Source organism: Nematolebias whitei, chromosome 21, assembly GCF_014905685.2.
Source record: "Nematolebias whitei isolate Nwh7 chromosome 21, NemWhi1, whole genome shotgun sequence".
Lineage (NCBI taxonomy): Eukaryota > Metazoa > Chordata > Actinopteri > Cyprinodontiformes > Rivulidae > Nematolebias > Nematolebias whitei.
In genome coordinates, this window is record NC_056518.1 from 26,009,758 (window position 1) to 26,021,174 (window position 11,417).

At 36.6% G+C, this 11,417-nt stretch overlaps 1 protein-coding gene across 1 annotated transcript in view; it reads left to right on the forward strand.

Moving 5' to 3' along the window:
* The window catches only part of sntg2 (syntrophin, gamma 2), a 102,797-nt gene extending 96,982 nt beyond the window's left edge, over positions 1 to 5,815 (forward strand). Inside the window, exons 15-17 of the mRNA XM_037694782.1 lie at positions 3,708 to 3,800; positions 4,051 to 4,161; positions 5,687 to 5,815. Coding sequence (XP_037550710.1) covers positions 3,708 to 3,800; positions 4,051 to 4,161; positions 5,687 to 5,815 — 333 coding nt within the window. The remainder of the gene's footprint in view (positions 1 to 3,707; positions 3,801 to 4,050; positions 4,162 to 5,686) is intronic.
* Positions 5,816 to 11,417: the final 5,602 nt, after the last annotated feature.

An 11,417-nucleotide genomic window follows, 5' to 3' on the forward strand; every position in this document is an offset into this window, starting at 1 on the left:
AGCTTTGCCTCTCAGGGTAGTTTATATTTTTTATTTATTATACCATATTTTTCCCCCCTGTGTGAACATGCTTATGATGGATGGATGGATGGATGGATGGATGGATGGCTGAATGGATGGATACTTTAATCCCAGAGGGAAATTATTGAATATTCTGGTCCTTATCTTTGTTCCCGTTGTATTCCAGTGAGTGAATACCATACTTAAATTGACAGCTTTGGGATCTGATACACAAGTGATTTTTCAGCCTTATGGGTTTATCTAGTGCAGACCTGGGTGTTGTACGGCCCCAGGGCCACATGCGGCCCTTTGGTTGACTCTCACCGGCCCCCGTAAGGGGAATTACAAAATACATATGTAAACAAATGAAGTTAACCAAATCCAGATATAGATCCTCTCTCAATGATGTCAGCTTTGCTTCACATCTCCACCTCAGATCTTGAACCTGACTTTAACATTTCCGTTAAAGCCCAACAGAGACTAAACTTCTCTCACTAAACAAGAAAAAAGAACTGATAAACACCAAATGAGATGTTTAGACTACAAATGTAGGCACGTAAAGAACCGGGACTCGAAATCACAGTTCAGTGACGATCACTATTATATGATGTTTCATAATATTTGGAGTACAAAGAGAATATTGTGATATATTTACAAAGATAAGAACTTTTTCCAGCAGTATATAAAACTCAAAATGAGTGTTGGGGTGAATGTGACTGAAAATGATCACTAATATAACGTCACAAATGGTAAAAATATTAACAGTTTACCATTGTACTGGGAAATTTAATTGAATAAATGACATTTTTTGTAAGGAAACCTCGCTTTTTCGTTGCTTAATCATAACAAATACTCTTACCAGCTTGTTAAAACAGTGCTATGTACTGCTTTTAATAATGAAATACTATTAATATTATGCAGTATTGAGTTAAGTTGAAATCAGGTCTCTCTTGTAAATGAGTCCTCGAGGCTCAATGGGATTTACCTGTCTAAATAAAGGTTGAATGAAAAAGTCATTTGTGCCAGCCCTCCACAATATTTGCTGTTTCTCATGTGGCCCCATGGAAACAATAATTGCCCACCCCTGATCTAGTGGGTTGTTAGATACATCCTCTGTTAGAATTTGTTGTATGTATGACATAACTAGATTTCATTGGCAAAAAAATATAATTATGGCTCATTTGACCTAAATATTCATGTGCACAAAACCTCAAAATGGTTCATCTCCTTGTCTTTTTAACATAATGGTGTAAAAAGTAGCTCTGATATTTCAGGGCAGAATGTTTGGAGACCATAGATATTTCATAAAAATAAGTTTCCATTAGTTTTTACCTCAACACAGGGTCCAAATTATTCTGAATGACTAAAACAAAACCACCTTTCTGTAGACTAACCTGCATTTTAACAGTAAGAGAAATTGTGGGTCAGTGCAAGAAAACCATTTCAAGTAATTGTAGTGTTTACATCCTGCCTAAAGGAGATGAAGTTAATCTTTTATTCATTGGGTTTTTCGTTCAGTTCTTAGAAAAATGTGTTGCCCTCAAATAAAATAGAATTAGACATTTTTTGAATTCTTTTAACAAAACACTTAAAAAATTGACAGTATTAGAATGCACATTGAGGATTACGCTATAGAGAGAGACTAAAAGATACTCTGAAATATGTGCTTATAACTGTAAAACACTTTCATGGTTAGCTCTGAATAAACAACATTCTTGACAATATTCTGTCATAATGAAGGAGTCTAAGCAGATCTGTTGGATACTACAGAGAGGACGCATCATGTCATGTTTTACTCATGTTTGTGGGTAATAAAGGCTAATCTGACAGGACCCAGCTGTTTGTGCAAACAGCTGTTCAGTGACAGTACAGCTGAGCTAAGATCTGTTTGATGTCTGAATGGAGTGGATCAGGATTCCAGATTTGTTCATTAAACCTGCCAAATTTGACACCAGAGCACCGAAAGAGTACATAAATATGGTTTGTTTGCTCATAACAGTACAGAGTATTTCTTAACATTTGTAATGTTTGATACTGATACTAGCACTATAATTTTCACCAGTCTATGAAATTGGATCAGCAAGGTGTTAAACATTTGAGTGGAAGCTCAGGTTTAGGCTGTTTAACCATCACTGTGCACAACTTCTGTGTGTAATTGTTATATTGTTTGTAACTCCGTGTTGAATGGATGCAACAACCAAATCATCGACATGACGACAACCACAGTGAACCGTCAACCCTGCTATCTCAGCAGCTGTCAAAATAAACTAAAGGAGCTGGTTTGGAATCTTTTTATTCAGATCTAGAATAACATATTTTTTTAAACCTAAATGATTTCTGAGTGTTTGCAGAAAGATTTGTTACCCATGTTGAGATGTGCCGACTGATTCTTATTTAGCTGAAAGAACCAAAGCTGCTGATTAAACTTTAAAAACTAAAATCTATCTAAGAAGTCGACACATTTCTGAGTCTGACGGTAGATGTTACAGATTAAAGGCAGAAGCAAAACAAGAAAATATTGAGAATTTGTATTTTTAATTATTTTTTCCCCGATACTTGTGGAAAATGTGACTCTCCCCATCAAATATGATAAAAGTGGAGTTAATGAACGTTGGGAATGCAGTTTCATGGATGTCATCAGCACATTAAAACATAAATGTACTTCTTAATTTTGAGAGCTGGTATAGATTATGACATCCAGGACTTAGTGACCCTAATAGACAAAACTTTCAGTTTCATATTGAGAAACAAACAAAAAATCTCCAGGTGACTAAACCAATTTGTTAGGAGTCCTTTATGTACTTTATTTTTTTATTTTTATTTTTTTTCATTAAATATGTACTGCATTTCCCCCCCAATAGGAATAACTGTTATTTAATTCAGTCACCCAGAATTATTCGTAATCAGACCATTTGTGGTTTACTTGCATGTAAAAGAATAGTTGGTTGCATTTGTTGCACCTATAGCAGCATAGCCCTCAATCAGGGTTTTATCACAACATAACAGGAAGCATGAACACAAATTTACCACTTTAGATCAGTTTGTCACCTTCAGCTGCCCAAGCTCGTAGAAGTGCTGATATAGCATGAAAGAAACTGAAAGATGACCTTTGACTGTAAAAAAGGTTTGTTTTTAAATCAAAGTTTGAGTTATGATTGGGTGACTTCAGCTTCATGGAAAAGAGAGCGACTCAGCTGAAGGTTTGTGAGATCTGGATACCTACGTGTGAATTATAAATTGTTTGATCATTAAAATGTGATGAGAGATTATTGAAATTATTTAATTAGAACAAATAAACATATTGTACTGAGTGATCATTAAAGAATAGTTATATAATATGGACACAAACCACACAGGTTATAAAAGGAGCAGTTTGACCATTGGAAGAAGTTTTTCCACGGTTTGGTGCGGTCAGGGACTTTAATCCAAGTTAGTAATCTTATTTTTAAATATCAGTTGGAAAACTTCATTTTATTATAAAAAATAAAAAAAAGGGGGAGAGGGTTGTTTTGTTTTTTAGCTTCTGTCAAACTTGCAGTGCAACAAGCTGCAGTGGTAATGGTACTCTGGGTTGTTGTAAAACCAGCTTCAAAATAAATGCACCAAAGTGATTTCATTATTTTTATTTTATTTTTTCATTATGTGCTTTCACAGAAACTTGTTGGACAAATTGTTAATGGACTTTTTTTTTTTTTTTTACCCATCAGTCCAGAAGCTACGTGTGCAGCAGCCAGGGGAACGTTCTGTGCTTCACCATAGACTTCGCTTCAGGCTTCACCTGCTCTGAAGGCCCTTCAAAGGTAAAGTGGTTCATGGTTGTTGTTGTTCATTTCTCTGCTTTTGTTACAGTAATGGCTTTTGAGATTGCTACTGACTGTTTTTTTTCCCATACTGGTGCACTTTACACCAGTTTGCTTTAGTTATCATTGTGTTGGAGTCCTTGTGCGCTTTTTCTACCCAGTTTTAGTCCAATAAAATTAAGTGCAGTATTTAAATATGTTTATTCTAACAAGCCCTGAGCTGGTAAATAATCTCTTCCCTTTCTCATAGGCCGTTCTGTGGCGATACAAGTTCTCTCAACTTAAAGGCTCCTCCGACGATGGAAAAACCAGGGTAAAGCTGCTTTTCAAGAATGCTGAAAGCAACCAAATAGAAATGAAGGTAAAGCTTTTTGCCTTAATCCAAGTAATTTAATATTATGTTAAAATAAGATTTTGTTTAGAAACCAAATTGCTGATGAATTGCATATAATTATCAATCATTTAAACATTATTGTGGACTTAAAAAAATAAAATAAAATAAATGCACCAACAGTTCGAAGACAGTTGTACTTATTTGCTAGTTTCAAAATGCAAAGAAAAATAAAAACTAAAAGCAGAGATTATTTTACTTATTTACTCAAACATATTAATTAATGTGTTTTAATTGTTTATGCTGTTTTCTAAGCTTAAATAAAAAAGTTAACCATTTGAAGTGGGGTTTTTTTGTATAAAAATGATAAATTGTTACCATCTTACTGCATTTCAGACAGCTCTAAAAAAGTTTAATTTTGTCTGGATTTAGAAGCTAATGGTGGAGTTAAATGCAGATAACACCACCGTGGACTGTTGCAGTCTTTTAAACAGCTTCAAATTTTTAACATGTTTCAAACAGCATTTTGTAAAACACCACTGATAATTTAGCATTTTGCTATTACTTAGCCTACATAGTTCTTGTTTTATTCATAAATATACCACAAGCAGCATTTTTTAAAGAATCACATTTGAAAGATTTGTTTTGTATAATTGAACCTGTCGGCAGTGTAAAGTTTGAAATAAACATTATCACAGTAGGGCATCAGATTGTACTGAGGAAGTGAAATTGGCAAGTCCAAATGGGTTCCCTTGTAAATAACTTACACTTCAATATGGTCAAACTATTCTTACAAAAAAGCATTTGACATTAGTAATCAAACAATTCTTTGGACCAAAGTTATTTACTTCTGTGTGTTTGCTTTAATTGTAATATTCGACTGTATGCAGATGATGCTGTTGTTTATACGCATTGTATTAGACAAGGTGCTGAAGGACTGTCAGCCTAAAGTTCATGTTACAGCATGTTTAAAGCAGTGCTGTGTTCACTTAGTGTCTAAAACAATATTCTCCAAGTCATACAGTTTAAATGTAGAGCCAGGTTTTTGTATTGTTTTAGAGGCTACAAATATCTGAACCCAGATATCTTGGTGTTGAATTTGATTCTACATCTTAATTTAAAGCTAAGCTGAAAACATTTAGGAACAGAGTTCAAATTTAAGCTTTTAAATTTTAATATCAGAAAAAATTAAGTGCTCACAGAAGCAGTAATGTTCATGGACTCTGACGTTCTCATGCAGTTTGTTGTTAAACTACCTGGTCACAGGCCAGACATGTTAGTATGGTTGAATTACTTTGTGTCATCAAAGTTAACAGAAGCTTGCTAATTACAGATTCATTAATTTAAATCAGATGTGCTGAAGCAGGGAATTACCTGAAATGTTGACAGGGAGCTGTGGGGATCAGGGCTGGGGCTGCAGTAAATGGTGCAAAGTTAGAAAAAGCAAAATTTGAGATTTCCTGTTATAACAACTTAAATAAACCTTTATTTTTTTATGACTTAAAATCATGGACATGCATTACTAATCACTAATTGATTTTTCTTTGATTTTCAGGAACTTGAGTTTGCTAACCTAACAGCCGTCCTCCATTGTATCCATTCTTTTATTGCTGCCAAAGTGGCCTCCATGGACCCACTCTTTAAGTACAGTCAAAGCTTCCCTGGAAGTTACACAAACAGTTAAAGACACGTCCCCAACATGAAAAGCTCTTCTGTATTTTACACACAGACAGGTAATACGTGTTGCTCTTAATATTTTTCTACAAACTGCTGTAAATATAATCTTTGTAAGAGACCATAGGAGGAGATCAAATGTGAACCAGAACGATGGTTTCATTTAATTTTGACACAGCAGCTCGAAACGATTAACAGTTCTTCCATTTCTTTAAGGTATTTAATTTATTTCTCATGGAAAAGTTAAAAGGTAGCATTAATGATACCAAATGGTGTGAAGCTGCTATGCATTTGACAACATATCTGTACAGTGTGGGCCATTGGGAAACAAATCTGACAATTTTCTTACTTGTTTTCCTTTAAATTCACTGTTAAACAAAACAGAATCTGCTTTTGTTACCTTCTTGTTTTTCTGTTGTCTGTGGATAAAACTTTTTTTGTTGTTGAAAAAAGGGGTTGCAAGCTCAATCATCTGGGTAGATAACAATTAAAAAAAGGTTAAATTGTGTAATCTGGACCAGTTTCTTTAAGTGAAAAATGTTTCTTCCCCTATCCAGAGGACTTACAGGAGCTTACATCCCTTTTTCTGAACCACTTTAGCCTTTGTTGTCCTCAGGCTGTTTCTGTGAGTAGCAAGTTGGCCTAAAACATTTGAATTGTTGTACATGATTGATTGTTTTGGACGGTGTGCAAAAGCATACTTTTGAGATTCCAACAGGAGGTTGGCTTGAACCACAAAAATGATGGCTACCTATTGGATAGATCTGATTGGCAGGCCGTAGACTGAGGAAGTCCTCTGAATGGGGGGCAAAACATTTCTCACTTAAAGAAACTGGTCCAGATGACACAATTTAACCTTTTTTTTTTTTTTTATGAATACTTTTAGTCTAATAGGATTTTATGTTCCTGATGAATTGAGTCATCCCTCTGATTTCAAACCACCACCATTTTTTTACTCAAAACCACATTTGTACCAACCTATACGTTTGTGTTCATCTTCTGCATGTAGTGGATAATAAAGGGTAGTATCAGAGGCTGCAAGTAGGGAACTAATTTAAGAATGGCATTCAAGAAGGAATCTCCAAAATGTGGTTGTAGGTGGGCAACAAAATAAAGAGCATGTTCTAAAATGGAGTAACACAAAAATAAGTCTTGGTCTTCAAGAACTTGTGCTCCAAATGTGACCACGTGGCTCACTCACTTGCAAACATTCAGAATTCAGAGACCAAAGCTAAAAATGTACTTGTACAGTAGTCCCTCGTTTATCACGGGTGTTAGGGTCCCCAACCCCCCGTCCTTGTGATAAGTGAAAAACCGAGAAATAGGGACGCTATATTTATTTTAGTATTTATAAATATTTTAAGGCTTTAGAAACTCTTCCCACATTCTTGCAATGTTCTAAACTCGTCAACCTACATCATTTTAACAACATCCGTATATGTACAGTAGCTACTAAATTTTACTTACCAGCTCTGCAGAACATCAACTGCTCTCAGGTTCTGCTCAGTTCCCATCAGACTCCATTTGGTCCAACCCAGTTAGATTCTGCAGACCTAACCTGCAGCAACAAAGCCCGCAATCAATCTTCTAAATTTTTAAACCTACTAATTTTTTCAACATACATATATGTAGCTACTACATTTTACCTACCAGGCTCTACAGAACAGGAGCAGTTCGGTTCCAGTCCAAGCCGAAAGATGAAAAAGTCCTGGTGCAGCATGGCTGAAGCCCACTGCCCCATCCAGGTTGATGCATGTGTGCTGCTCCATTTGCAGCAAGCAGCAGTTGGAAGCAGTGGTGACTTCTGTGAAGTGAACTGATGTCTTCTGGGTAACGTAGTTCTTTAGATTGGCAAAACTGTTAAGGCTCAATGAGAGAAAAGTACAAAATGGTGGCATTTTTTTTTTGTACCGTACAATATTATGTACTGTACGTCCACAAACCATGATAGAGCGAGTCCATGAAAGTTAAACCATGAAGCAGCGAGGGACTACTGTATTGCAATTTTGCATTTAGTCTCGATCAGTCTCAGCCCAGAGAGATACGACTTTATAAAAAAAATATTTCAACTTCCAAACTTTTTTTTTTAAATCTCATCAGTTTTATGTGAAAGTTTCAACTTCGAAAGATTGCTTTCAAATCACACATCTGTTTATTAAAAGAACATTTCTGACTTCTTGTAGTTTATCTGATTTTACAGCTTATCTGCTAATTCTGGAAAAGTTATATTTTCTAAAGAAACCATAATGTAGTTTTTTATCCCCTGACTGCTCACTCCAGGAAATGACCTTTCATTCTTCAAAATATTTAACTTGTTCGTTATCGTCACATTTCATGACCCATTCTTCTTTGTTTTAGCTCACAACTTTTCTGACATTTTAACTACAGAAGTTGCTGGTTTTATTTTAAATGTGTTGTTCAGTGAATGAAGGATTGTCTCAGATTGGAAAAGAATAACTTGTTCCAAAACATTCTGTTGCCATGTTTCTAAAAAAATAAAACTTTTATTAAAACCAAAAGGTTCTGTTGTCTCATCTGTTAACATGTTCTGATTATTATTTTAAAGTTTATTTTCTCTAATCAGATCAGATGATATTTCTGCAAGTTGGTAAAGCATTTGTTTTAGACACAATCAGGTTTAATATCTTTAAGAAACTTATTTTAAACTTCTTGGACTTTTGAAAGTCATCATTTTAGCTTTGGAAAGAGACAGTTTAACGAGTTCTGCTCACGACTGATCCAATTATTTTACATTTGGAATACAAAATGTGGAAAATTGCCTCCTTTTTCCTAGCAAGGTGTTTTGAACATGTTCCACCAGGAGAAGGCCCAGGGGCAGGTTCAAGGCTTGACAAGATCAAACCTCACAGCTGGTTTAGGAGACCCCCCCAAAGCTCCGAATGAACTGGAAGAGGATCGGGGGGACGGTGGTCTGTGGATCCCCTGTGACCCGGCTTCATGTGAGTGGCAGGACATTATTAGATGGAAAGTTACAGAAAGAAACTAAAATATTTCAAGTTGCGTTCAGATGGGGAAACTGAAGAGATGCAAATCACCCAGAGTTGAGACAAAATCATCTTCTAGCCTACTATGGTACGTTTTATACCATACCAACTTATTTCTAAAACACTTAAAATACAACATAGCAGCTGACCAAAGTGCTATACAAAAAAAAATTACTCTGCTATCACCATCTAAGTCTGGGTCAATAAATGTCAAATGACTTGAGTTAGAGCAATTTATGCCACTAAGGCCATCAAATTTGGGTTTGCTCCAGAGTCGGTTGTCAATGTAGATCTAATAATAATTTACTGAAAGCTCATTTAACTTCATTTATTGGTTCATGACATATTTTGCTAACGGTTAACTAATACCAAATTTTGAAACAAAGATTTTGTGTAATCGATAAGCACTCAACAATAAGTTGTAGATCAGTCTCAGCTACTACACCTAATTTTAGGCCAATATCTGTATAAAATGTATCAAGTTTAGTCTGTTTTTAGGGCCAAATGGCTGTGGCAGCCATCTTGAATTGGATTGACTTTCAAAGTAAATCAGTTGTAGATGTCTAATAATTACTTTGTGCAAGTTTTATGAAAATCCAACCACTGTTCATCAGATATTTTGCTAACAGACGCGTGTACATACAGAGAAGCTGCAATGTTTAATATGCTGCCTGCTCTAACATGAAATGTTTTACTCATTTTATTAAATATTGTTTTTTAAAACATTATTTTTAGTTGGTATTTTTCCAGTGATCAGTATTTAAATAACTCTGTAGACCCCAGGGGCAGGAATCATAACATTTGCTCATTGTGTATCGAGCACGACACGTTAAATGTCCCTGAAACTCTGCGACACACAGACGGAGCTGCAGCTGGCTTCTCTCATCTTTCCACTGGCAGAGTTTCTCCTTGTGAGGCGTTCAGGTGCCGTGACGAGGCGATCCTCAACTCGCTGCTGAAGCAGCGCAGCATCATGAGGTTGCATCAGCACCATGTGAAGCATGAATTTCAAACACCCTGTTCGACTCTCAGTGGGCCACGACTGTCACAGCTGGAGACTTGACTGGAGTGTCTGTGATGTTGCCACGGTAACTGCTACACCTACAAAACCATGAACCCATTAAAAACTCATGAAACTTTGCTGACAGTTTTTTATGAACAAATTTCTCCAAGTAAATTTAGGAAATCTTGTATTCAGTAAGAACAGACACTTGATAACTAAAATATCTGGAGTTATTAAACCACTGAGGTGGCCTCTGGATGTGCTGAGACCCTGATCAACTATGCAATGAAGAAAATTTACAATTCAACACGAAAATTGGAAGACCAATTAACACTAATTAGGTCAATTGACAACATGATTGGGTATAAAAAGAGCTTCTCAGAGTGTCAGTGTCTCTCAGAAGCCAAGATGGTAAGAGGATCACCAATTCCACCATTGTTGCGCAGAAAGATAGTGCAGCAATACCAGAATGGTGTTACCCAGCGTAAAATAGCAAAGACTTTTGAGTTATCATCATCAACCGTGCATAACGTCATCAAAAGATTCAGAGAATCTGGAACAATCGCTGTGCGTAAGGGTCAAGGCCGTAAAACTCTAATGGATGCTCGTGATCGCCGGCCCTTAAACGTCACTGCACCTCAAACAGGAATGCCACTGTCAAGGAAATAACAGAATGGGCTCAGGAATACTTCCAGAAAGCATTGACAGTGAACACAATCCACCGTGCCATCCGCCGTTGCCAGCTGAAACTCTACAGTGCAAAGGGGAAGCCATTTCTAAGCAAGCTCCACAAGCTCAGACGTTTGCACTGGGCCAGGGGTCATTTAAAATGGAGTGTGGCAAAATGGAAGACTGTTCTGTGGTCAGATGAGTCACAATTTGGAGTTCTTTATAGAACACTGGGACGCCATGTCATCCAGACCAGAGAGAACAAGGATAGCCCAAGTTGTTATCAACGCTCCGTTCAGAAGCCTGCATCACTGATGGTATGGGGTTGCATGAGCGCTTGTGGCATGGGCAGCTTGCATGTCTGGAAAGGCACCATTAATGCAGAGGACTATGTTCAGGTTCTAGAACAACATATGCTCCCATCTAGACGTCATCTCTTTCAGGGAAGACCCTGCATTTTTCAACACGATAATGCCAGACTACATTCTGCAGCAATCACAACATCATGGCTACGTAGGAGAAGGATCCGGGTACTGAAATGGCCAGCCTGCAGTCCAGATCTTTCACCTATAGAGAACATTTGGCACCTCATAAAGAGGAAGGTGCGACAAAGAAGGCCCAAGACGATTGAACAGTTAGAGGCCTGTATTAGACATGAATGGGAGAGCATTCCTATTTCTAAACTTGAGAAACTGGTCTCCTCTGTCCCCAGACATCTGTTGAGTGTTGTAAGAAGAAGGGGGATGCCACACAGTAGTAAAAATGGACTTGTCCCAACTTTTTTGGGATTTGTTTACGCCATGAAATTTGGAAACAACAGATTTTTCCCTTAAAATGATACATTCTCTCAGTTTAAACTTTTGATCTGTGATTTGTGTTCTATTCTGAATAAAATATTAGATGTTGGCACCTCCACATCATTGCATTCAGTTTTT